This window comes from Tursiops truncatus, chromosome 11 (assembly GCF_011762595.2).
Source record: "Tursiops truncatus isolate mTurTru1 chromosome 11, mTurTru1.mat.Y, whole genome shotgun sequence".
NCBI lineage: Eukaryota > Metazoa > Chordata > Mammalia > Artiodactyla > Delphinidae > Tursiops > Tursiops truncatus.
In genome coordinates this window covers 10,518,789-10,545,048 of record NC_047044.1, presented here as the reverse complement: position 1 = coordinate 10,545,048, position 26,260 = coordinate 10,518,789, and the positions used below count along the sequence as shown (strand labels likewise).

At 59.1% G+C, this 26,260-nt stretch overlaps 1 protein-coding gene across 3 annotated transcripts; it reads right to left on the bottom strand.

Annotated features, from left to right (window-relative positions):
* Positions 1-25,802, bottom strand: CARD10 (caspase recruitment domain family member 10). 3 transcript variants are annotated; one of them, XM_033866101.2, is made up of 21 exons: positions 25,702-25,802; positions 24,911-25,162; positions 23,917-24,054; positions 22,107-22,432; positions 18,220-18,411; positions 17,100-17,255; positions 16,247-16,372; positions 14,938-15,129; positions 13,630-13,764; positions 13,169-13,284; positions 12,348-12,376; positions 11,775-11,898; positions 6,269-6,428; positions 5,722-5,830; positions 4,804-5,047; positions 4,572-4,641; positions 3,439-3,541; positions 2,081-2,239; positions 1,872-1,987; positions 1,302-1,417; positions 1-1,047 (listed from the first exon to the last, which is right to left on the bottom strand). In XM_033866101.2, the coding sequence occupies exons 2-21, from the start codon at positions 25,143-25,145 to the stop codon at positions 810-812; spliced, it is 3,084 nt and encodes a 1,027-aa protein (XP_033721992.1). In that variant the 5' UTR covers positions 25,146-25,162; positions 25,702-25,802; the 3' UTR covers positions 1-809. The 3 variants fall into 3 exon arrangements, with proteins under 3 accessions (XP_033721992.1, XP_033721990.2, XP_033721991.2); XM_033866099.2 differs by lacking the exon at positions 25,702-25,802 and adding an exon at positions 25,335-25,670; XM_033866100.2 differs by lacking the exon at positions 25,702-25,802 and adding an exon at positions 25,335-25,669 and having other exon boundaries at positions 1,302-1,414.
* Positions 25,803-26,260: the final 458 nt, after the last annotated feature.

Below are 26,260 nucleotides of genomic sequence, written 5' to 3'. Positions count from 1 at the left end.
TTCTATGACAAACTGTTTAATGCTCCATGATGTGCAGCTTCTAAGTGAAAAAGGCCCGTTAAAAATCTACGAGCTGTACATTCTGATAACGGGGCAGCCGGCCCCCTCCCCGGCCGTCCCTCCAGGAGGCAGGGCCGGGTACAGGCGCCGTGAGAACATGGTCCTGGGCGTGCTCACCGGGAACACACGCGGGTCAGTGCCCAAGGGTCACGGGGGTGGGGGCATGATATTTACACAGGGGAGAACCACAGACACACGTGTGACAGGAAGACACGAGGGGCACAGGTGACAGTGGACCCGGGAAGCCACAACGCCCCCGTGGAGGTATACGCAAGAGATGTGAGCTGGACGGGTGGGCACCACGCATGACGGGCTCAGGGCTCCTGTGAGCAGAAGAGGCTGTGGAGCCCGGAGACCTCGTGTGCCAGGGGGAGGGGCAGACGCGAGCCGGCCCCATGGGAACTTGGGTGTGCAAACCAGTGCACAGGGGTGAGAACGCAGATGCTCCAAGGTGAGCGACGAGGGAGAGGACACAGACGTGTGCATGAGACCTGTGAGATGGGTCCGTGGAGACACGGGGCCACGGGAAGGCCCAGAGCAGCAAGTACAGGGATGGGAGGGAGCTCTGCCCCGGGGGCTCCTCCAGGTGAGAGAGCCCGGAGCCCAGAGCCAAGGGCCCCACGCCGAGTGTCTCAGGGTCTAGGAAGGCTCAGGATGGGGAGGACCCAGCTCCACTGCACACACCAGGGTCCCCGCCGGGGGCCGTTTCTGAAGTGCGTGAGGAACGCACAGGCGTCGGAGGGGACTCCTCAGGCCTCGCTGCTGCTGCCGCAGCCGCCTCTGCCGCTGCCATGCTCCACCCACACGAGGCGGGCCTGCTCCTGCAGGATGCGGCCACGCACCACCTTGGCCAGCTCCTCTGAGTGGCCCCACTCGTGGGCCGCCACCTGCACCCAGGAGCAGGGCAGCCCCCAGAGCACCTGCTCCGAGCCTCGGCATTGCCGCAGCAGCTCTGAGTCCCGCCAGCCCGGCCGGCCCAGCAGACCCCTGCCGAGAGAGAGGAAGGTGGGCGGTGGTCAGAGTGGGGGATAAAGATAGACAGTGAGACAGAGAGAGAGGGACAGAGTAAGACAGGAGAGTCAGGGGGAGAGGATGGACAGCGGGAGACAGAGAGAGAGACAGAAGGCAAGCAAAGAGATGGAGAAGAGGAAGAGATGGAGAGAGAAGGACAGAGACAGAGACACAGGCACCCAAAGAGGGGGAAGCGCTGGGGTCCTTCCCATCCTCCCGGCCCATCTCACCTGACTTCCCGGACATTCTTGTCAGTCACCTCCACGTGGATGACGATGGGGTAGATCTCGTTCTGGACCAGCTCCCGCACGCCCCGAGCACCCAGCTCCAACAGGCAGTGCTTCTTCTCCGGGGGTCAAGGCTACATTTTACTCTCAGGCCAGAGACCCTAAGCTCCCTGCCCCCTGACTGGGCCCCATAACACAGCCCCCTACAGGGTCCTGCTTCTGCATCCAGGGGGACCTTGGCAACAAGGAAAGAACTGGAGGGGAAGGGCCAAGACCCAGGGAAATAAGTCACTTCCCCCCACTGGACCTCAGCCTCCCTATCTGTAGGATGGAGCTGACCCCGGCAGCCCCAGCTCCCAGGGAAGAGGCAAGTTTGAAGGCAAAGACAAACAGGTGAAATGTACCAGCCAAATTCTCCAGGGTGACCCACATGAGGTCGACTGCCCCAGGCCACCCATCTCACAGGTGAGGAAACAGGCCCACGGAAGGAAAGGGACTTGCCCAGGGTCACTCTGCACTCAGACTCTGCTCTTGGGCCCAGAGGGCATTCCCCACCCCACCCCAAGCACCTACCTTCCCGACAGACTCCTGGATGGCACGGATCCTGCTGCCCAGCCCAGGGGTGGCAGGTCGGGCCTTGGGGGCTCCGGGCGCTGACGATGTGCACTGTTCCTCCCCAGAGAGGCTTTCTACAGGCAGGGAAAGGTAGGAACGAAGGGCCAGTGGGCCTGGCTGCCCCAGGGTGCCACCCAGCCCTCCCCTCTCCGGGCGTGCAGGCTCACCTGCTGGGCACACTTGAAAGTCCAGCCGGGAACTGGGCAGGTCTAGGAGGTTGCGGATGAGCCTGGGCGCCAGGCATTCAGGCAAGAGCACCACGGGCCGCAGGGCAGAAACCAGCAGGGGCCGTACCAGGCTATAGGGCTTGAGGCTCCGCTCTGGCTCTGGGCAGGGAAGGCAGTGTGAAGAGATGGGGGTGCAGGCAGGGCCCCAGCTCCTCTTTCCTAGGGCAGCCAGGCCCCTTGATACTCTCAAGGCCCCTAACTTCTTTCCCTTCCTAAGCCCGGCTGCTCCTCCTACACACAGCAGAGCTGCCCCCTCCCTCGCTGGGACCTGGGACCCTCGCAGGAGACTCCGCCCCATCCCCTGCCTCACCCTTGTCCCCTACAGGCCATTATCCTCTCAGCAGCTGCAGGGACGCTTTAAAACTGAGGTCAGATCCTGTAACTCCCCTGCTTTCAACGTACCAGTGACTCCCCACAGCTCTCAGGAAGAAAACCACATCCTCCTCGTGGGTGAGCCAGACCTGCCGGGGCCTGGAGAAGCCGCGAGCCAAGTGCCCCTCACAACAGACTCCATTCCTGCCTCACAGCTCAGCAGCTCTAGTCACAGGGCCTTTGCATGCCCTGGGGTGGCCCAGTTAACTCTCCTTTCAGAGCCCAGGTCATGCTTTCCCAGGTCCCCAGGTAGGCGGGGACCCCTCCCCCTCCCCCTCCCCCGGGGACCCCTTCCCCCTCCCCCCTCCCCTCTCCCCTCTCTCCTCCTCACTGCCACACACATGACAGAGTTATGCACTTGCTGTACTCAGTGTCCTCCAAACACAGGACATGCAGCCATGCCTCTGAGCCTTCACACGAGCTGTGCCTTCTGCCCGGCACAAACTCCTCTTCATCAGTGAAGGCCCCAGTTCAAACAACCTCCCTTCCAGGAAGTCTTCCCTAACTACCCTCTCCTCCTTGCCCCTCAGAATTGCTATTCCCTCATCTGGGCTCCCCCAGCCCCTCTTCCCTTCTCTGGCCCAAGGCCTCACCCTCCTGCCTCCAGAAACTCCCTCTGGGGTCGTCACGGCACCTGCCACCACACACAGGCAAGAAACACAGCTACGCATGCTTTGCAGGATAAGGAGAGGCCCGTGCTCGTGCGTGCCCTAAACTCACCCAGACCCACAGTCACACCTGGACATAGACAGCTCCCTCAACCCTGGTGGCCCATCTCCCACCAGGCCCCTGGCATGGGCCCTGCCCCCCACCGGAACCCAGGCCCTTCCAGGCCAAAGGGCCCACCAAGGCCGAGGACACCCAGATGTGCACACTCCTGGGCCCCGTGAGCAGCACGGGCTGCATCTTCACACCTGCGCACGCACCTGAGCAGGGCTCCAGCAGCAGCTGCTCCGGGGAGTCCCCAGCAGGACTCCCCACATGCTTGGGCTTCACCAGCCGCAGCTGGTCCAGGGCTCGCTTCTTCAGCTGGGGAACGGGTAGGGAAAGAGGGGCACCTGAGAGCTCAGCTCCATCCCACTCTCAGGGAGAGAGGGCCCCGCTGCCACTACTGTCCAGGCTCATGGGTCAGCACAAGAGCCCCCTCCCCACCAGGCTTTCCCCTGCCCCCACCCGGCCCAGCACAGCCCCCGAGGCAGGGAAGGGCAACCATCACTAGGGACCAAGGGAAGCAAGACTGTCAGACCCAGTTAGAGCTAGAGGAGCCTTAGGTCTGCCCCCACTTTAGAGACTGAAAAACCGAGGTCCAGAATAAGACATAAGAGACAAACTCTGGGGTCTCTTCCAATGAATTAGCAATGTGACATTGGGTAGATAGATTACAGAAACCAATATGGACAGCACTAATTATACCAATAGCTGACAGGTGTTGAAAGCCTACAACGTGACAGACACTAACTAGATCCCACGTGCACGAACCCAAGAGGCAGGCAGCATAATCCCCCCATTTTACAGATGAGGAAACAGAGCCTCAAGGGAGGGTCCCGTGGGTGTCCAAGGTCACAGGCTGAGAAGGAGCAGAGCAGGGATGCAAATCTGGGTGGCCTGGCTCCAGAGCCCAGGCTCTCCACCTTCTCTCTAGCACCGTGGGCTCTTGAGACCGCTTTAACCTCTCTGAGCCTCACTCAGCCCAGGCGCACAGTGGGGGCCATCACCCAGCCCAGCCCTGGTCCAGGGATTAGAGAAGGGGTGTGACTGTTGTTCCGTTAAGTGCTCACCACGTGCCACACATGCTCCTGGGCAGCGGGCACACTTCCTCACCTCCCCTTCTCAACTACCCAGACGGGAGCCCTGTTGTTCTCTTTGCTGGACACATCGGAGAGGATCAACCAGTCTGGGTGGAGAGGCAACCAGGAAGCTCACCAGGAAGACGAGCCACCAAGCATGGGGGGGGTCTCCTCCCCCAGCTCCCGGATAATGGAGCCTGTCCGCTCCCTTTTGGGGCCCCCCTCAGTACCCCTTCCCCAGGCCCTCGCCCTGCCCCCCCAGCCCTGCTTACATTACTGCGGGGCCCCCGGTGTCGGCTGGAGGGCAGGCATTTCTCCTGAACTTCTAGGAGCTGCTGGGCTCTGTGTAAGGGGGTCGTGTCACGCGTTTGTAGGGAGAAGGGGAGCCCCTCACCTTCTCTCCTCCAGCCCCCCATTCCTGTCCCAGAGGATGGCGAGGGACTGAAGGAGGGAGAAAGAGTCCCCCATCCCAGTCCCAGCTCCCAGGGCTGCTGGAAGTGTCACCTCTGATAATTGGGCACAGTGCCCCGGTCCAGGTCCCGCAGCGTGAGGGGGTCAACCCGCGTGCAGAACCACTCCTGCCGCCGCTTGTACGCCGGGTCCACCAGCCGCAGGATCTCCTGGGCTTTCACGCACAGGGCATGGGGGTCGGTCCGCTCAGGCAGGGTGAGGTTGGCTCGAATGTAGAAGGGCTCAGCCCCCGGCCTCTTCACCCAGGCGTCTAGGGCCTCATGGAAGGACTGGCAGGCTGGGCATGGACAGGCAGGGGGCAGCAAGGAGGATAAGGAGAGGGGAAAGTCAGGCATCAGCCTCAGAAAGGCCACAAATGTGGCCCTCTCGAGGCCTGAGCGGCCAGGACCGCACCTTCCCCTTCTTTTTTTTTTTTTTTTTTTTTAATATTTATTCATTTATTCGGCTGCGCCAGGTCTTAGTTGCAGCATGCAGGATCTTTAGTTGTGGCATGCAGGATCTTTAGTTGTGGCACGCGGATCCAGCTCCCCGAGCAGCAATCGAACCCAGGCCCGCTGCATTGGGAGCGAGAAGTCCCAGCCACTGGCCCACCAGGGAAGTCCCCACCTTCCCCTTCTTAAAGTGAGAGTCCAAGGCCCAGAGAGGGTGGGGGACTGGCCCAAAGCCACCAAGCCCACTCGGGACAGAACCAGGACCCAAACCCAGGTCTCTGGATTCCTATCCAGTGCTCCTTTCACTGTAAGCTGTTTACTGAGGACAAGACAGAGGAAGGGCACAAGGACAACCGGCAAGAAGGCAGGGTTGTGGGAGGGAAGGGAACTGCCAGGGGTCAGGAGGCGGAGCACCCCCCTCTCAGGCCTTGGCTGTCCCACCCACACTATGGACCAGATGAGCCTTCTCTTGGGCCCTCAGTTCTGACCTTCTAGGTCCCTCCCCCCAGGCCAGATTTACCCTTGAAGTCCATCAGAGGGAGTGTGGATGTCTGGTTCCAGGGCAAGGTTCTCTGCTGGGCCTCGCCTTCCAGGACTGCCCGCTCCAAGCCAGCAGCCTCTGCCCTTGGCTGGGAGAAAACCCAGGCAGGGAGGGAACTGAGTTTCCCAGGGCTTCCGGAGACAGCCCTGGGGCTGGAGGACATCGGGTGTGGGGGTGACCATGTCTCAAAATTCAGCTGCCCCCACCTCACAGGGTGGTGCCCAGTCAGACACTGCTCTTGGCAACTGCCCTCCTCACCCAGCCTGTCTCAGTCTGGTCTTTCCCACGTGTAAGGGTGGGGATGTGTCCAGGTTCAGTCAATCTGCCCCACCTCCCAGTCCCTGCCCAATCAGATTTCACTTGATGCTGGCTGAGGCGGGGCAACCAGCCGCTAGTCACTGAGCCCGCCTCAGCTTCGGCCAATCCGTAGAAACTCCGCCCAGTGACCTAGATCCACCAATCAGAGGGTATCCATCCCCAACTAAAGCACTGACCCCGCCCCCAGCTCAGAGGGGCGGGGCCTCACCTCTCTTGGTTCCACCCTGGCCGATCCTGGCCCCGAGAGCACCCTCCGAACGACAGCCCCAGACCAGCTGTCCCCGAGGAACGACAGGCCATCTAGGCCCTTGTCCTGGGGCTCAGGCCCCCCCGGGGGGCTCCAGCCAGACAGTCGGATGGCCAGAGACCTGAGAAGAGAGAAAGGAGATGGGAATTAGCGTTCAGTATTTTGATTCAGTTCAACATTCTTGGAGAACCATAGTGATTCCCCAAGGATGCCATGACTCCCACCTCGGGCCACTGCACCTGCAGGGAATGCCCACCCCCTTCTTCTCTGCCTGGCAAATTCTGCTCATCCTTCAAAGCTCAGGTCAAAAGCGACCTCTCCCTCCCCAACCCCTGCACATGGTGAGGCGGAGCTTCCTGCTGAAGCCCCGCGTTTTTGTATTTTCCCATTTGTTGCCTCGCTCAGAAAGAACGCCCTGAGAATAAGCCTGCTGTCATGTTCAGATCCCTACCACCAAACACAGTGTCTGGCACATAGCAGATGACTAATATAAGCTTGTTATGCTCATAGTCTAGGGCGGGAGGTCACCTTTAGATCACAACAGATCAGAGATGGTTACTGCTGGCCGTGGCAGCGCACAGGGGAGGGGCTTCCCAGAGGAAGCAGCAGCTGGGCTACATACATCATGGTGAAAACTAGAAGCACTTCGGGACCCAACAGAGAGCACACGGCTCCAGGCTGAAGAGCTGGCATGGGCAAAGGTGTGGAGGACAGGATACAGGATACAGTGTGGAAGAACTTAATAACAACAACAATAATAGTAGCAGGAAACCCTGGGTGCTTCCCATGTGCCAGACACCGTGCTAAGCTCCTTGCCCTAATTAACTCCCAGAAAAGGCAAGCTGGAGCCAGCCTATGGAGGGCTCGGAATGAAGGCGCCTGGCCTTCCTCTCATGGGCAGTGAGTCACCAAACCCCCATCATGGCAGCGCTCTGCGTGTCCCCGGATGAGAAGTGGTGAGGCCCTGTGGCCAGACTAAGTGACAACTGACCACAAGTCTCCCCATGGGCCCCCACAGTTCTGGGGAAGAAGAGAGACCAGGGTCCATGGGTGTGCCCCAGCTGGAGAGGGGGCCCAGGAAGAACCCAGGCGTTCACTCGCCTCCCCACCCACCCTGGCAGCTGCAGCCACAGGGCCACACTGCCCCCTGCTGCCAGCCCGGGGTGGGCAAGGCTGCAAAGACCTTAACCCAATCAGCACCCATGCAGGGGGGGAACCCTGGCCCTGGGGAGTCCGACTTGGCTCCTGCCCCCTCAGTCCAAACAGAGAGCCAGGCCCCAGGGGCTGGGGCTAGACACGGTGCTAGAGGCATCAGGGCTGCCTTTACAGGCTCCTTCAGCCCCGGGACTGTCCTGGCCACATCAGTGTGGCACAGAAAGGCCTCGGCAGAGACAGGAGGCCCGAGGCCAGGCCTGGCTATGCTGCGCAATGGCCCGATGGCTGAAGCCACACAGTCCAGCTCCAACCCCAGCATTCGCTGTGGCCTAGCTTTGGACAAGTGAGCTGGCCACTTGATTCTGTCCCCGCATCCCTAAAGCAAGAACGATGACGGCACCCGTCTCCCACTGTGGGTGTGAGGGTCCCATATAGAGATAATGCAGGTAGAGGTGGAAATCAGAGGGCTGCAGGGCCTTCCAACTAAATGGGTTGTGAAATTCACTGGGTCATGACCAGCACTGTTTTTTAATGGAATGGAATAGAAAACATAAGCCTGCCTCCCTTCAAGTAAATCCAACTATCTTCCTGTAACCCTTTTGCTTCAGGGACATGTACTGGGTTTCTCACGTGGAGGGCTGTGGTCAGAAGAGCTTGAGAAAAGTGGCATGGAGGGCACCAGCAGGAACTCTGGGGCCAGGCGGCCAGGTTGCTTGCCTCGTTCTCAGCAGTCCCACCTGCATCTACCTACCTCATTGTACAACTCAATGAGTTAAAACATGGGACATGGGACTTCCCCGGTGGCGCAGTGGTTAAGAATCCGCCCGCCAGTGCAGGGGACACAGGTTCGATCCTTGGTCTGGGAAGATCCCACATGCCGCGGAACAACTAAGCCCGCGCACCACAACTACTGAGCCTGTGCTCTAGAGCCCGTGAGCCACAACGACTGAGACCGTGAACCACAACTACTGAGACCGTGTGCCTAGAGCCCGTGTTCCGCAACAAGAGAAGCCACCACAATGAGAAGCCCGCACACCGCAACAAAGAGTAGCCCCCACTCGTCACAACTAGAGAAAGCCCGTGCACGGCAACAAAGACCCAACGCAGCCAATCAATCAATCAATCAATAAAATAAAATTACTTTAAAAAAAAAAAAAGGGACGTTGTTGGAACAGTGCCCAGTGAATCTAAGTGCTCAATAATAGATATTCACTGTCATCAGGTGCGATTCAGGACTAGTCACCTCTCTGTGGCCCCATTTCCCCACCCATTTCAAACCCACAGACAACTGACCATCACAGCTTCCCCAGTCGAGGGCCCAGCGGGCAGCCCGCATCCAGGCCCTCCAGGACCGACCTGCTCGCCACCCACCCCTGCCTAAGCACGCCCCCTCCCGTCCCTGTAATTCCAGGATCAGGGCAATTTCTCAGCCACCCCAGGTTTTCAGGCTTTTCTTGCCAATTCCTGCTGCTCTGAGACCCAGCTCAGGCACTGAGACCCAGCTCAGGCATCTCCTCCTTCAGGATGCCCTTGCCCACCTCCCCAAGGGACCAAGTGACTTCTCTGAGCCTCCACAGCCCCAGGCTACTACCTGGCGGTTCATTGGGGGCAGGGTCCAGGCCAGGTCCCTCAGCCCCAGGCCTCAGCAGACAAGTGGGTTCGGAAGAGAAAAGAATGCGCAGGGGGCAGGGGCTGCCTGCTCCAGCCTCTCAGGACTCCTGGGTCTCAGGCAGCACACTCTGATTGACCCCAACCCTGCCTGTGGGGGGTGGAAAGGATGGGGTCCCAGGACACTTCCCCAGTGTCAGGTCAGGAGTTGGGTCACAGGGGAATGGGGCCAAGTCCTTCACTCTGCCAGCCCTGAGCAGTGATGGGCTAAGTGGCCTGGATGAGTGTTGCCCTACCCCAGGGCACTGTGGGAAGATCCCTAGGCAGGCCAGGGACCTTTGAAGTTGACACTTAAGCATGTCACACAGATTGCCTCTGAATCCTCCCGACAACCCTCGGGAGCCGCCTGTTATTCCCCCCACATTAGAGAAGAGGGAAACTGAGGCCCTGGGGAAGTTATAACTTGACAAAGGTTACACACGTGGTGAGTGGTGGAGTCAGGTGATGACCTATCCAAACCCTCCCTGTGCAGGGTCGGCCAGTGCTGGAGACCCAATGTCTACGTGACAAGCGCGGACAGGGGTGGCCCTGCCCGGGAGACAGCACCCCAATACTCTCCCAGTGCCCTCCCCATTCAGCACCTCACTTTCACTTTTTCTGCCTGTCCATCCATGTCTCCCATCCTGCCCTGGGAGCCAAGAGGGGCAGGTGAGAGCAGAGGGCTGAAATGCCCAGAGCACAGTGGGCACTCAACACGGGTGCGAGGTTAAAGCAGCTTCGACGGGAGGAAGGGACAACAGAAGCCCCAGCTCCACCACCAAGTGGCCATGGGACACATTCCTGACTCTGAGCCTCATTTTCCTCATCTGTATAATGGGGCTTGCAGGGCTACCCTGAGGGTTAAGCCACAACAGCACCAATAATAATAGCTGAGAGCTAGCTTCCCGTCACCGCGAGCCAGGCACTGTACTAAGCGCTCTAGTAGGAGGAGCACCGGAACCCCCAACAATGACCCCAGGGGACAGGCACTATTGTGAACCCATTTTACAGAGCAGGAAACTGAGGCACTGAGAAATTAAATGACTTGCCCAAGGCCCCACAGTAGCGAGTGACAGAGCCTGGACTTCAGCTGGCTCCCAAGTCTGTTCTTCCCCCTGTGCTCTGAGCTGTAACCCTGCCTCCAGCCCAGGACACACGCAAACAGCACTCACCAGTCCCTTAGGGCGCTGAAGTCCCTGACCTCCCATCGCTCCACCCCTTTCTCTCCCGGTCCACCTCAGTCTTCGTTCTTCCCCCATCTCCCTCCTCCCCAGGAACTTCATGGGCGGCAGAGGTGGCCCCACGTGATCATGGGGCCCAGGTGGGGGCTGGGCCAGAACCTCCAGCTCCCTCTGCTGCATCCCAGCGCCCCCTGGACAGCAGCCAGGACCCCTGCTGCAGGCCTGAGCGGAGGAAGGGAGGAAGGGCCAAGGCAGGCAGGAAGGGAGGCGCCTCCGCCCCTTCCCCCAGAAGCACGTCCTGCACAGTGAGAAACAATGTCGCACTGGGCCCTGTGCCGGAGGGTGAGAGTGGGGGCAGGGGCCTGGCCAAGCTGCTTCCAGGAGGCAGGAGGCCCCTGGCTCTGCTGTGACCTGCACTCTGGGATCAGTATCCCCCGCATTCCAGCTCTGACACCAGCGCTTCCTATGCCCCCTCCAAAACCCAAATCTGATCAGGTCACTCTGCACCTTGGCCCTGGCACGTCCCAGCTGTGTGACCTCAGGCAAGTCAGTTAACCTCTCTGAGCCTCGGTTTCCTCTTCTACAAAACAGGGGTAATCATAATAACGCCTGCCTCCCAGGACAGAGGGAATGCTGTAAGGCAGCCAGCAGCCGGCCCTGCATTTAGTAATAGCTAAGCTCCCCCAGCCACCACCAGGTCTCCCAGGGTGCAGAAGCCAAAATCCACACTTCCCCATCCTGACTCACAAAGTCTGCCCTAGCCTTTCGCCTTTCCCCTCCCCCACCCTCACGCTCCAGTCACCACCAAACTCCAGGTCCATCCCTGAACAGATTCTGTTCTCTCTTCTTCCACGTCACCCAGCGGCACCCCCATGGCTGCTCCTGAGTTCAAAGGCCACATTCTCAGACCGGCCTCCTCCATCTCCTGCCCTCCTGAGATCACGGACAGTCTTGAGCAGGGAGACCACGCATCCACCGAGACGGACAGAGCACACGGCCTGCAGCACGCTCTGGGCCGAGGCGATGCATGACTTCAGCTGTGGGCCTGGGGCCAGCCCAGCTGCAGGGGCCCCACCCCACCCTCAGCGTGAACTGTGCCGGGAGGCTCAGTCCTGCTGGGAACCCCAAGCCGCGAGGACAGGCAAGCAGCACGAGTAACAGCTACCATCTAACCACCACGCGCCTGGCAAAGTGGGGGGCTCTGCTGCCACGAGTCCTAAACCTCCGAACGCCACCTGTGGAAGACATCACTGTGGCCCTCTAGCCAGTGAGCAAGCTGAGGCCCAGGGAGGTGAAAGGACCAGCCCAAGTCTCCCAGACGATGAGCGGTGGTGACGGCATATGAATCCGACATGTGACTCTGTCTAAAGACCTTAATGGTGTGACAGCCGTGAGGCGAAGGCTTCGCCCCTGCTCGCCCCTCTCTGGGAACCCGAACTAGCCCCCAGCTCCACCCCCCCCCCCACCCCAGGCAGCTGCAGTACCTGTTGAGGAGATCCAGGCCACAGCCTCTGGCCAGAAGGCCCTCCGGCTTTCCCAAAGGCCACACGCTGTCGGAGGACGAGGACGAGGAGAGGCCAGGGGACCAGGGCTTAAGCGTCACACTCCCTGGAGAGGAGGAGTGAGGTTTAGGGGTGCCAGACTGAGCCATGGGGTAGGGCCCGGGGTTGAGCCCCTCAAGCCCTGGGATGGCCCATAGCCCAGAGGCCTGGGGATTTGGCAGGTTTGAGGCCCTTGGAACACGTTGGACTCACGGGGCTCAGGGCTGGGCCCGGGCTGACCAGGGTGACCCTTCAGTTTCCCAGAAGAGGGTGGAGGACAGGCTGGAATTGAGGGGCCCCATAGAGCACAGCCGGGACCAGGAGAGAGGACCAGGGTGGGCTCGGGGTGAGAGGTGGGAAGCAACTCCCCCAGGGCCTCCCAAGCAGAGCCTCCCTGCCCGGCCAGAGGACAGCAAAGCCTCAGGGAGGGGGACGCAGGCCAAGGGCAGAGCAGGCAGCATAGCCCTCAGGTGGGCCCCCAGATGAGCCCTCCCCACGGAGTCCCCAGGCCTTTACCTGTGATGTCCGACATGCTGCTAAAGGACCTGCGCAGAGAGAGGGCGAGAGGGGCCTGCACTGAGCACGGCGCTCCAGTGCCTCCCAAATGTCCCGCAACCCCCAAGCACGTGCAGGCTAGACCCCGGGAGGGATCTCAGGCACAGTGCACTCGTGCCACCCAGTCCCCTAAACACACTGGAGAAGCTAACATCCTGACCTCTGCCCGGCTCTTCCACCTAGAATGCCCTAGCCTGTCCTTTAATGCCACCCCCTCCCGGAAGGCTGCCCTGACTTCTCACACCTCATCTCAGCCTCACTTTCTACCTTCGTCATTCGTGACTCTGGGCTCTGCCTCCCTCCAACACTAGACCATGATCTCCCCATCACACACCTATCATGGCAAGTTCATCCATCGGACCAAGCCCATGACGGGCGACACATGCCAGGAGGCGTCTCCTGCCCTTCGTCTTGCCATCAGTGACACGGCTCAGTTTTTCTGGCCCCCATTTTCTGCTGCTGCTTGAATCTGGGGCCTGACTTTCTTGCTTGAGGTCCCTGACCCCTGGGAACTTCCTCCATGTCTCCTAGCCCTGAACCACCCAGGCTTCCCCCTGGATTAAGGATCTTTGAGGCTTGACCCCCAGTGACTTTCATGTCAAGGTGCTCATCAGGGACTGAGCCCACTCTGCCCTTTGACCTTGTCTTAACCCCTGACCTCATTCATGCCTATGACTCCTGCAACCTGGGTTTCCAGAGCTCCAGCCATTTAAGGGCAGTAAAGGGAGGTGACAGCCTGGACCTGACTCTGGCATCAGGGATCCTGGGAGGAAGCTGTTTACCTCTTAGGGGGTGCGGGATCCTCCTCCCGCTGCCGGCGGAGGATGGAGCCGGCGCTGGGGGGGAAGGGCAGGATGGAGAGCCGGTTGATTTCCTTCTCGCTGTCCGTGGCCTCCTCCTGCAAAGCCACAGCAGGGCCTGATCACCCCCACGGGACCTGCCCACAACTCATCGTACCTAGTTTGTGCCCATTTCACAGATGGGAACTAGGGCCCAGAGCCGAGGGGTAGGCTCTGCAAGGTTATGGGCATGTGAGTGGCTCCCCAGCTCTCCCGTCGCCCAGGCCCAGGCCCAGCACTGAGCTGGCTCTGCGTGCGCTTAAACAAGGCACTTGGCCTTCATGGGCCTCGATTTCCTCTCGTGTGAAACCGAACTGTCAGCAAACTGGAGAGTACTCTACGTGTCAGTAATTCTACGACGGCCATCCATACCCGCCATGTCCGGGCTAGGGCAGGTGTCTTACCGAGGTGTGGGGCTCAGATCCCCCTGTGACAGCCGCCTCCCCCGCTGTTTCAGGGCCTCCCAGCGGGCAGGGGAACTCGCTCAGGCTCCAGGTGCTGCTGAGGTTGGAGCACAGGGAATGGGAAGAGGCGCAGGCCTGGGAGAGGAAGGGGGTGGGGAGAGGTCAGCAGCCCTGGGCCAGGGCCAGCCCCTGCCATTTTCTCAACACCTGCTGGGAACAGGGATGTGGTGGGGAAGGAGGGCTGGATCTCTGCCCTTGTGGAGCTCACACCCTAGTGGAGGAGATAAGCTATAAACAAGCAGATAGATGAAGGAAGTAAGGCTCAGCGGCCAGGAGGGCCAGGCAGGAAGGTAGCCAGGGTGGGGAAGGCACTCAAAGGCCCCACCCAGCCGGGGGCATAAGAGCGCTTTCCAGAGAAAGTGTGGTTGGAACTGAGAACTCAAGGATAAGGAGGTGTGAAAGTTGGGGCGGATGGTCTAGGCAGATGGAACAGTATGTGCAAAGGCCCTGAGGCAGCACTGTGACACATTCCAGGAATTAAAAGGCTGAGACCGAGAGAACCAGGCTCAGGGGCGGAGGGGCACCCTGTAGGGCCTCTAGGGCACGGTAAGGGGTTTTGCCTTTACCTAAAAGCCACTGAGGATTTTTAAAAGTCAGAAATCACAGATTCACACTTCCTTTGTTCTATTTCTTCAAGCTTCAAACTCAACTGATCATCTTTAAGCAAACCCAAGATAGAAAAAGGCAGAGTTCCAGGGAGAGATCTGAGAGCCAGTGTCTGGTTTATAAGGGATCTGGGGGCTCAGCTCCACCGTTGGCTGGCTGTGTGATCTCGGGCAAGCCTCTGACCCTCTCTGGGCCCTGTGCAATGAGGGAACTGGACTAGCTGGTCTCTGAGGGACTTCTAGGGCCCACATTTTGCATTCTAAGATGCTCACAGGCCCTCGGGCAGCCGGGCTTCTCCAAGTATATGCTAAGCCAGGCTTCAAACTATCCTTTGTGCCCCAGGTGCAACTCCAGAAACTCAGAGACTCCCACGCTCCTGTCTTGTTCCCTGATACACCAACCCACAACTACCCGAGCAACATTTTGTCCACCCTGGCCAACAGGGCCCTCCAAGACTGGCATGTTCTTGACCTTAGGTGAGGGCTCCAGCCAAGACCCACGTATTTCCTCCCAGAACCTGCATCTTCCCAGGCCCAGCTGAGGACTCCCAGTGGGTCCCCCCTGTCCCCACCCCCGGCTGAGTTCTCCCACCAGGTCCCGCCCTGGCCAAGAGCTCCAGCTTGGGTTCCTGACCCTGCTCACCTTGAGGTAGGGGCCACCCTGGACCCGCTGCAGCTGCACCTCCAGCAGGGCCTTGGCACCCTCCAGGCTGGTGAGCGCAGTCAGCAGCTCATCCCGCTCGGCCTCCAGGCCCCGGACCTGCTTCCGGTACTGGTCCTTCTCGATGAGGCTCTGTGAGTACTGCAGCTGGATCCGGTCTCGGCTCTGGATGGCCTGGTGAGAGAGGGCAGGGAGGGTGTTGGGCCAGCAGCTGAGGAGCCACATCGGCTCAGCTGTCCTGGCCTCTGACCTCTCAGATGCGGGGGTGGCAACAGGAACAGCAGCTAACGTTTCTTAAGGACCTCCTGGGTGCCGGGCCCTCTGTGTTAAGTATCAGCTCATTTAATCTTCACACTAACTCTCCGACTTAGAGATTCTCACTATGCTCATTTTACAGACATGGACACCAAGCCAGCAGGGACAGAGTTGCAGAGTCCAGGCGCGTACCGTTTCCCCAAAACAACTTAGAACTCTTCTGTGGGACCCACTGGGTGCAGGGGTCTTTATTCCCAGCCTTCAGGGTTCAAATCCAGCCCAGTGCACCCAAAGTGCCTTTCCCCACAGTGAAGACCAGGGTCCCTGAGAGCTGGGCCCATGGCCAGGACCTGCTACCCATTGTCTCAGAGGGAGCTGGGGCCAGAGACCCACAGGCTGGGAGCAGGCAGGTGAAGCGCACATCCCTGAGCCCACCCCAGACCACACGAATCAGAATGTCTGGGGACGACGCCTCAAATCTGCATTTTCACCAGGCCCTCCAGGGGATCCTGAGGCCTATTCTCACGTGTACACTTCAACTCCTCTAGTGGGATTCAAACATGGTCCAAGGACAAAACCTCCTGCCCTTCCCGCATGAGGAGCCTCACGCAAGGAGGGCTGCGGGCCCAGAGGAACTGGCCCGAGGTCCTCAGCCTACCCTATGGCCTCAGGAGATGAGGGCTATGGTACCCAGGGCCTGGGAGCCAGAACTTTTGAGGATTTCTTCACCAGCAAGTATCTGTAAGTACCTCCCACTGTGTAGGCCTTGCCCTTGAGGCAGGGAGAACAAGGGATTCAGATGCGAAGGCCGCCAGGACCAACTTTCATACCTGTCACAAGAGCCCAGTGAGGCAGGTGTGTTGAGGGGGTGGGCTGGTACATCTCAGGCCCCCTGTCTGTTTCTCCTGGCCTACTTGTCCCCTCCTAAACTGATAAGGGTACTGCTCATCTCTGTCTACAATTCCAGTCCCGTCTGCCTCTCGTCATCTTCCCCTGGACGAAAACCAGGGCCGGGCACACTGCAGGCCGGGCTCACCTGGTCCCGCTCCTTCTCGATCTCCTCCAGCTGGGCCAGGACGGTGGCCATGCGGTGCTTATACAGGTCACAGTCTTTCTGCAGCGTACGGTGCTTCAGCCGCAGGTCCTCCATCTCCTGCAGGTACTGTGGGCAGGCGGAGCGGGGTGGGACACGCCCAGGCCGGACCCCAGGGCTGGGGACAGGGGCAGCTAACCAGCTGGTGTCCAGCAGGTCCAGGGAGAGAGGCCTGAGCCCCAATAACGAGTGCCCACCTCCCCAGCTGGGTGGCCTGGGCCACTGACTGACATCACCTCACTGGGCCTCAGCTGCCTGATCTGTAAAATGGGGATAACAACCCCGTCCCAGCCAACCTGGGCCTGCCCATTTCAAGTGCAATCTGCCCCCTTACCCCGCTCTACTCGTTCCACAGCACTCATCGCCCTCTGTGACATGAGGTGATGCACTGCGGATTACGTGTATGGCGTCCTGTTTGTCTCCCCTGCTAGAACCTGCCCTCCCCGGGAGCAGGGACCTTTGTTCCGCTCACCCATCGATCTCGATACATATTTGAGAGCAAATGAGTGCACAGTTCTGGGCACAGGACTTGGCGCACAGCGGGTGCTGGGGGAAGGCTGGCTGAAGCAAACTGGTGATGCCCTCCCCAGGCGGTTAGCAAGAAGGCGGGTGGGAGGGTGGCGGGGAGGGAGACGCCAGAGGGAAGAGATATGGGGATATATGTGTATGTATAACTGATCCACTTTGTTATAAAGCAGAAACTAACACACCATTGTAAAGCAGTTATAAAGATGTTAAAAAAGAAGAAGGCAGGTGGGGGCAAGGCAGGTGCGAGGGGAGGGGGGAGATGTCCTACCTTGTCCCGCAGCTCCTCGGCCCACTGCAGCTCCCCCTGCACGGTGTGCAGCTTCTGACACAGCTCCTGCCTGCTGTCCTGCGCCTCCCGCCAGTCATGCTCCAGGATGTCTAGGAGGATGCGCTCTGAGCCTGGGGCCCCTGGCCGGCTTGCCTCCTGTGGGGTCAGAGTTCAGGGCTGCCTCAGCCCCTGGCTCAGGGTCCACCCTGAGTGTGGGGTAAGGGGGACAAACAGCCCTCAGCCCTCATCCCCACCCTACTAGCTCTGCCACCTTGGCCAAGGGCCTTGACCTCTCTGGACCTCGGCTTCCCCCTCCGTAGAGTGTGTGTGGCGCCAACAGCCCTGCCCACCCTCCAGGGAGCATCTGGGGGTACAAATGAGGTAAGTGGATGAGGGCGTGCTCAGACAAGTTGGACCAGGACCTTATTCTTCAACAAGAACCAGGCCTGTTCTCTCTTGCTCTGGGCCCTACCTGCCACCCAGGACAGCAGACGGGTAATATTTCCAAGGCCTATTCCCCCCACCCCGATAATGGGTCTTCACAGGGTCTGAGCCTGGCCCAGGGAGGTAGACCGAAGGCTTAAGATCCAGCCCACAGACCCACATCCCAGCCGGCACGCCGCACCCTGTGAAATACACCAGAGCCCCGGCTCCCTCTCCCACTTCCTAGGAGGAGCAGTGGCCAGGTGGTAGGCCCACAGTGCCACTGACCTGCCACAGGACCCTGCGCAAGCTCCAGGGCCACCCAGGGGTCTCAAGCTTTCCAGGGTCAGACTCCTCTACAAAGCCAAGGAAAGCTGAGGCCCTCTCCCCGGAAAAATGCTCACACACAAAATCAGGTACCCAGTTTCAGGGAGTTTAGAGGCTTCCTGCCCCACCCGACCCCACCCCCCTATCCCCCGCAGACCCCAGACTCAACACCCAGCGCAAGCTGAGCACTGAAGGCCCTCCACTCAGAGCTTAAGACAAGGGGCCAGCCAGGATTCCATCCAGATCTCAGATCCCCGGATCCAGAATCCTCATTCTCCAGGCCTCAGGGGGACGAGTGAGCAGCAGGAGGGTCTGGCCTCCCCCCGCCCCCCGGCACTGCCCCCACTCGCCCCCACCCCCGACCCCGTACCTGCTGCAGGCCCTCCTGCAGCTCCTGCAGCGATGCCACCAGCCGCTGGTTCTCCGCGCGCAGCTCGGAAACCAGGTCCGCGCTGTCAGGCTCTTTCTCCTTCTCCTCGGCCCCAGGGAGCGGCCCCCTGGCCCTGCGCAGCAGTGTGCACTCTTCTTCCAGCCGGCTCACCTTGAGCTTCAGCTGGTCCACCTGGGGCCCAGGACAGGGGTCAGCTCGGGGAGGGAGTACCAGCCAGGCCAGAGAGGAGAGGTCCTGTCCCACATTCCTGGGTGCCTCCCCGATTCCCAGAGAGGCCCAAGCAGGTGTCCTCCCCAGACGTGTCTAGGAAGAAGGGACAGGCTGGACAAATACAATAAGGAAGGAAGGGAGGCAGCAAGGCCAAGCCACCCTCCCAGGGGAATCTGCCTCAAGGACTTGTGGGTGGAGGGGCCGTATATAACACGCTCTTCTGTCCCACACTTCTGACACTGTGCCCAGGACCAGCATAACGGAGGGGAAGGAGGAGGACCCAGGGGCTGGGCCCAGCTCGGCCTCTGACTCAGTGTGGCCTTGGGCAAGTCACAGCCCCTCTCTGTGCCTCAATCTCATCTCCTTGTGGGGGGAAGAAGGAGGAGGAGGATTCTGAGGGTTTCACCCAGCCCAGGGGCCAGGATGTCCCCCTCTCACCCAGCCTCCCCACTCAACATACACTCATGGAACACATGTGCGTCTCACCCTCCCTTAAAGATATTCCTACCAGAGCCTCCACTTGGGAAGATTATGAGGTTGGTTCACCCCAACGTGAATTCCAAGTCCCGGATCCATATTTCAATTGTACCATTTTACCCTCTGTCATCCTGAGCAAGTCACTTACCTCCTCTGAGCCTCAGTTTCCCCATCAGGAAAATAGGCCCATTCAATCCCCCTGCTCCACCACCTGCCTCCCAAAGTCATTGCAGGAATCAAACAAGACAGCAGGTGGACGGAGGCCTTTAAACTATGGAGCTGCTGAGGGTGTGACAGCAGCTATCTTTACAGCTTTAAATAAAATCCTAGGACCCCAACTGTCACCGGTTCAGTGTGGGCAGCCAGAAACTGGCCAAGGGTGCTGGGCGGGCGGCTGGGTGGTGGCCGCCTGGCAGACGGCAGATATGCACGGCCAGTTTGCTGGATTATGAATGCACTTGGCCGGAGTGATTTTCCAAATTCATGCGGGGTCTGGTGTCCAGCAGGTCCAGGTGGCTAGACCTGTGATGGCTAGACAGTGACAAGAGGAGAAGCAGGTGGCAGGCCACAAAATGAAGTCACTGTTGGAAAAAGGGCGCAATGACCTCTGGGGCTATACTCAGGCATGCTGACATCTGGTGCCCTAGGAGTGCCCTGGCCTCGCTTGGAAAGGACTTGCAGCCCCACACCCCCAGAGCCTGCATGGCAACCCCCTCCTCCCCCCCCCGCCCACGACACACACACGCAAGGGTCTGGAGGCTGGGTCAGGCCGTTCCACGAATTAACACCCCCACTCCTCCTCCGCAGAGGACTCAGAAAGAAATTCATGACTCTCACATTCCTTTCCCCTCACAAAACACGCTTTGTGAACTGCCAGAGAAAGACAGCTAGTTACAAGGGCAAATGTGGTCACACCCTCTCCAGCAAACCGCAGCCACACACCATGGCCTCCCGCCCAACCCACGGCCAGCAGGCTCCCCCGATGAGCTCAGGGGACGGGGCACCTGGGAGTCTCCGCTGAACGCCAAGAAATACGGATGCATTTAATCCTGGTGCACAAACTCACTTAGCACAAAATTATAGCATTCGTTCCTTTAAGTTTATGTTGCTTAGGAATAACAGCTCATTACATTTGCACCTTATAAAACACAGTATTAAATCACAGCCACTACACACCCGTCCACAGGGGGAGGGAACCCAAGCTGCCGGGAAAAGCACCATCAGCTGCTCTGTTCATTTCCATCGGCAAAGCCTTTGTTAATTTGTTGCCAAAAAGCTCCAGTAAGTTAAGGCAAATGTAGGGTAGCTACATTTAAAGAAAAGCTTATCTATTAATTGAATTTCATCCCTTACCCTCCATCGCTAAACTGGCAAAAAGCAGCTATTATCTGCCTACTGGCAGATCTCCATACCCCTAGGGCCATACTGTGCGCACCTACAGCTGAACCGCAGACACACAGAGAACCTCTGACACCTCTTCTACATCCCCCTACCCAACCCCAGGAGACTCCAGGCAGCTGCACACGCACACAGGGCATCCCCCACCCCAGTCACAAAGGTGAGACCAACCGTGCAGGCCACAGCCCCTCCCAACACCCAGGGGGGCCGGTGGCCATCGTGCTGTCCTCTCTGAGCAGGCTCTCCCCACCGGCCCCCAGCCCACCCCACCCCACCCCACTCCCAGCAGTGCCCAGAGCAAAGTCAGAAATGCTCAATCTTCGAACCTTGGGAAAGCACTCCAACCAACCTCTCTGTGCCTCAGTTTCCTCATCCATAAACGGGGATAATAACAGAGCTCCCCCCCAACCCCCATTCCAGTGGAGTTGCTGGGAAATTAAAGGAGTTGATGGACGGCAAGCCCAGAGGACCATGCCTGCTGCACAGGAGGTGCTGTCTTGCTGTGATGTCATCTGCATCCATGACCTTGCGCTTCAAGGATGAGGAAGCTGAGGCTAAAGTAGGCCTGGCAGCCTGGGCCCGTCAACCTGTGGCCTCAACACCCCCAGTCAGGACTCATTTCCCCAGACATCAAACCCCCAGCACGCACAGCCGCAGGCTCCAGCGCCCCAGTGCACCCGCGCTGACAGCCTCACACGTGCCACCCATCACCCACGGGCACCTGTCACCCCCTGGGGTGCTCCAGCCACAGCTGAGGCTCATGGGGTCAGGGGGCTTCAAATCCCACAGTCAGAATCCCCCCTGCGGAACCTCTCTGGGTATGACTGGGGAGAGCCTACTGTGTGCCGCGGGCATTGTCAGATCCTTGGGACAACTCTCTGCAGCAGTAAAATCCCATGCGAAGCCCCGGTAAGGAACCAGGAAAGAGAGGCTCAGTTTCTCAGCCTGTACGAGGCATGGCCTCACTCGCTGATGGAAAAGAATTAGGTGAGATTTCACCTGGACAGGAGCAAACAGAACAGCATCATGGGGCGGAGGCCAGCGCTGGAGCCAGGTGGACCTGGTTCAAACCCAGGCTGTGCCATTTCCCAACCTGCAGCCTTGAGCAAATCCCTTTACAGTCCTAAACCTGCATCTATTTCAAAATGAGAACCTGGCGCACGGTGCCTTAGTGAGATTACATGACAGGATGCACGTAACCTGTGTGGCATCGAGTAGCACTTAATAATGATATCAATAACAACGGCTAACGATAATCCAGGTTTTGAGCACTAGCTCTGTACCAGGCACTGTACATGTCTTAAATCCTGTGACTTAAACTCAAGGAATCCTCGTAACCCAAGGTTGCTCCGGCTCAGCACTTGCTGACATTTTGGGCCGGACAATTCTGGGTTGTGGAGGGCCGTCCTGTGCAATTCAGATGTTTAGCAGCATCCTGGGCCTCTACCTGCTAGATGTCAACAGCACACTCCTGGTTGTGACAACCAAAAATGTTTCCAGACATGGCCAAATGTTTTTTTTTTTTTTTTGCGGGAGGTGGGAGGCAAAATCGCTCCCAGTTGAAACCACAGTCATAATTCAATGAAATAAATGCTCCCGTAATAAATCAACACTCCCACGTTACAGATGAGAAAACTGAGGCACAGGGCAGGGAAGGGACTTGCCCACAGTCCAATATGCAACAGATGGTGGCTTTGGGACACCGGCTGTCGACCATATGACCGTCATTTTTTGCAAAGCTGCCCCTTTCCCACAGCACCCCCCATCTCCCCAGGGCCTACCGCCAGCTGCAAGTCCCGGCTGCGCAGCACGGCCGAGTTCTTCTCCTCACTGAGCTGTGCCAGACGCATGGCAATCATGTAGTTCTCGTCCTTAAGCCGCAGCAGCTCCAGGCTCCCCGCCTCCCAGTCCTCCCGCAGCCGCTGGCAGCGCTCCTGAGCCTGCTGTTGCTCCCGAAGCCGCTGCTCCAGCCCTGCCCGCTCTTCCTCCAGCACCCGGCCCCGGGCCTGCAGCTGCTGCTCCCGCTGCAGCTGGCTCTTGCGAGCCTCCCTCAGCCGCCGCACCTCTGTCATCAGGAATTGGGTCAGGCCCTCGGGCCCTTCCTCATCTGCCAGGGGCAGGGGAGAGAAAAGACATAAAATAAAATCCAAGGGGATTTTATAAAATTGAAAAGTCAATAAATAAAATCCAAGGGGATGACAGACTGCACAGAAAAACCCAAACCAGAAGAACACTAGAAGGAAAACCGGAACCAATTTTTACAATTTGGAGACAGGGAAAGCCTTCCTAAACAAGGCACAAAATCAAAGAGCTATAAGAGATTTCTAAATGATTACAGATATAAGAAACAAAGTTAAAAGACAAGTAACAGAGTGGGAGAAAATATACCAAATATAACAAATGACTCAGAGCCACAACATATAAAAAGCTCCTACAAATCAATAAGCAAACAACCAAATAAAAATGTGGGCAAAAACTATCAATAGGCAAATCCCAAAACAAAAATGGCTGGTAAACATAGGAAAATACGTCCCAACTCACTAGCAATAATAATAACAATAATAGGAGTACCACTAACAATTGACTTTATACTTTGGCCTACATACATATATTAATTTATTTAATCTTCACAACAACACTTAAGATAGGTACTATTTATTGTACGCATTTTAAAGCCAGAAAAACCGAGGCACAGAAATGTCAAGCCATTTGCCCAAGGTTGACTAACTAGCAAGCTGTGAACATCTCTCAACAAAATACAAACTTAAAACAACAACATTATTCTTCACATATCTGACTGCATAAAATGTTTTTAAATGATCCCCAGGATGAATGAGGGTACAGCAAAATGGGCACTCATACACTGCTGGAGGGATGTATGCTGATTTAACTTTTAAAATACACATTCTCTAAGAAATTTGACTTCTCAGAACCTCTCCTCCTGAGACACACATTTGCACAAAGATGCACCTAGAAGGATGTTCCCAGCATTGTTTGTAATGGTGCAAACTGGAAACAACCTAGATGTCCATCAACAGGGGATGGGTTAAATGACTGGCACGTCACTAATAAACACTACGCAGTCATTTAAAACAAGTGTAACAGATGTGGAAGAAACACAAACATCAGTTGTTCTGAGAAAAAGTGAAACACAGAGCAAGACATGTAAGATGATTCCCTGCGTGTATGTCTGTGTGTATAACTGCAAAGAGAAAGGAAACTCGCCACACTGATACCGGCAGAGCAGAGCTGAAGGAAGAAGTAAAGATCTTTCCTATTTACTTTCAAGTCTCCTGGAGTGTTTGAATTTTTTACAGAAGAAACTGCAAACTGGCACATGCCTGACACATCTTTGGGGGAAAGAGCTGCATTAAGTGCGTGGGCTCTGAACTTAGACTATAACTGCCTTAGAATCGCAGTCCCACACTCAGCCTGCTGGGGGGACCTTGGGCAAACCGGTACAGTTCTCTCTGTGCCTCAGTTTCCCTATCTGTTCAACAGCGACAATGGGAGTGCCTCCCTGACAGGGACGGGGTAAGGAACCTCTGCACTGGTGTCCGAGGCGCTGGCACCCACTGCGGACCCACTCACCGAGGATCATGGAGCAGCGCTGGGCAGGTTCTTGGCCCGTGAGCAGCGTGAAGTGCTCGGGGTAGTAGAACTCCAGGGCTTCCAGGAAGGCCTCGTAGCCCCTCTTCCCGCGGCAACGCAAGATGTCCATCAGGCGCCCTGGGAAGTGGGGCGGGGGCGGTGCCCAAGGGTCAAGGTGAGGGCTTCTCCCCGTGCCTAGTTGCTTTCTCCCCCCTTCCCCACACCCCGCCATACTCCAGGGCCCACGTTCCCCAGATTTCTGAACCGGTGACACACACAGGGGCCTGACTCAACACATCAGCGGCGAGAGCCCGTCTGCCACGGCCAGGAAAGCCAGGACCCACCCCCTCCATGGCACCCCAAGCCGCTGCCTGCGGCCCCCACAGATATAGGGCCAGCAAACGCAGCCTGCCTTTTCAATGGCACAGGGAAGCCCCCTCCATCCCCAAACGCAAAGAAAAATGTTTCTCTCGTTGACCAACGCCTGAAATTCCACCATTAGACCCTCATCCCTCTGCCAGCTCTGTTCAAAGGCACAACTTATGGGAGAAGGCACCCTCAGAAAGCTGAGACGGGCCTTGAGCACTTGAGGAAAACGCTCCCAGGAGTGTGTAGCGCACAGAAGTGGGGGGCGGGGGGGGGGAGCAGAGAGAACAGAAGAGATCAAAGGACACAGGAAAGCTGCCGAATCCACCCGCTGTGATCGGGAGGTCCCAAGCCCAGCCCGCACCGGCAACTACAGCCAGCCCCGTGCTCTAAGGGGGGCCCAGGAAATGGGAGAAAAATCCAGACGCGGTCTAGGCACCGCGGACACGCTGGGTCACGCTGTGGTTCAGGAGGAGGGAGGATGGTGGGCACACCAACCATCCCACTCTACCGATGTGGAGACCGAAGCCCCGGGGATCGCAGCCCTTGGCCCGACGGTCCCGAAGAAGGCCCCAGGGAAGGCCGGCACCGCCAGCTCAGGCCCGACCCCGCGCCCCCCACGGCTCACCGGTGCGGTTGACGCGGCACGGGAAGCGGTAGGTGCTCAGCACCTCCTCCTCGTCCTGCTCGTCGATGACCCGGCATTGGCGCAGATACGGTGTGAGCTTGGCCGGGTTGAGGGCGCGCGTCAGCCGGTGCCGGACGCCCTCGATCCGCTCCCACAGCGCGTCCTCCTCCGCCTCGGACCCGGAGCCGGCCCCAGCCTCCTCCTCGGCCTCCCCTGCCTCGGCCCCGCCCGGCATGACCGCGTCTTCGGGGTCTGCGGGCCAGAGGCGAGCGGGGGTCAGCGCGGGCGCCGGGCGCGGGGTGCGCCGGCCGATCCCAGCACTGGGCGTCACCCGCAGGACCAGCCGCCCGTCGCCGCCGGAACCCCCTCCTCCCGCGCCCGGTCCGCCCGGCGGGTGCCCGGCCCCCGCGTCCCCGGGACTCACCCCGCACGCCGGAGCCGTCTCGGACTCCCGGGTCAGCGCTCTGGCGGCGGCTCCGCCGGCGCAGGGGGGCGGGGTCCGCGGCGCCCCGGGCCCCGCCCCCGGCCCCGGCCCCGGCCCCGCCGCCGCCCGGGCTGCCCCGGCCTCCCGACATCGCCGCCCGGGCCCGGGCCGAGGAGCGTCCGGCCGGCCAACCACCCGCACGTCCGCCAGCACGCCCGGCTCCCCGCCGTCCGGCCGCCGCGCGCCTCCCCCCGCTTCCTGTTTCCCGCCGGCTCTCCCGGCCCTGGCTCGGCGGGGTCCCGATGGCCCGCCCACACCTGCCTGGCCTCGGGGCCCGGCGGCGCGGGCGGGACATACAAGCTCTCACCCTCTCGCGTGCGCGCGGGGCACGCGGCGTCGGCTCCCACGGCACACCGCGCGCCCCCCGCGCCCTGCCCGCGGCTCCCAGCTGGCACCTGGCGCCCACCTCGACATACAGCCTGCACGGTGGCCAGACGGCGCACACATCACATCAGCAAGAGGAACACCGGTCACACCGGCACACGACGTCACACCGGCACACGACGTCACACCGGCACACGACGTCACACCAGTGCAGTGTACTCAGGACTCAAAGGTCCCAGACAACCCACGTGTCACACCAACCCTGTGCAGATGCCACGCACCCGGTCACAATCTTATCTCCTCCGTCTCTCAGGAAATGACCATGCAGTGTGGGGCAGGGCTCCCATGCTTCTGAGAACTCCCCCAGATCTCTCCCCCAGAGCTGTCCCAGGGTCAGAGCACTTCTATGGCCCAGCTCAGCTGTGGGCCTGCTGGGACCCGTCGTGTGAGAGCACTGCCTGGGAGCAGGAGATCCTATCCCAGCCAGGCCTCTGACCTGCTCCTGACCCGGGCGAGTGCTTGCCCTCCCAGACCTCAGTGTC

Bases quoted from the DNA above. Each gene is read 5' to 3' on its own strand.
- CARD10 (XM_033866099.2), bottom strand. From the start codon at position 25,485: ATGTCGGGAGGCCGGGGCAGCCCGGGCGGCGGCGGGGCCGGGGCCGGG. The intron at 25,163-25,334 runs GTGAGTCCCGGG...TCTGGCCCGCAG, and splicing joins AGACGGCTCCGGCGTGCGGG to ACCCCGAAGACGCGGTCATG. The intron at 22,433-23,916 runs GTGAGTGGGTCC...TGCCCCTGGCAG, and splicing joins GCGCTGCTCCATGATCCTCG to ATGAGGAAGGGCCCGAGGGC.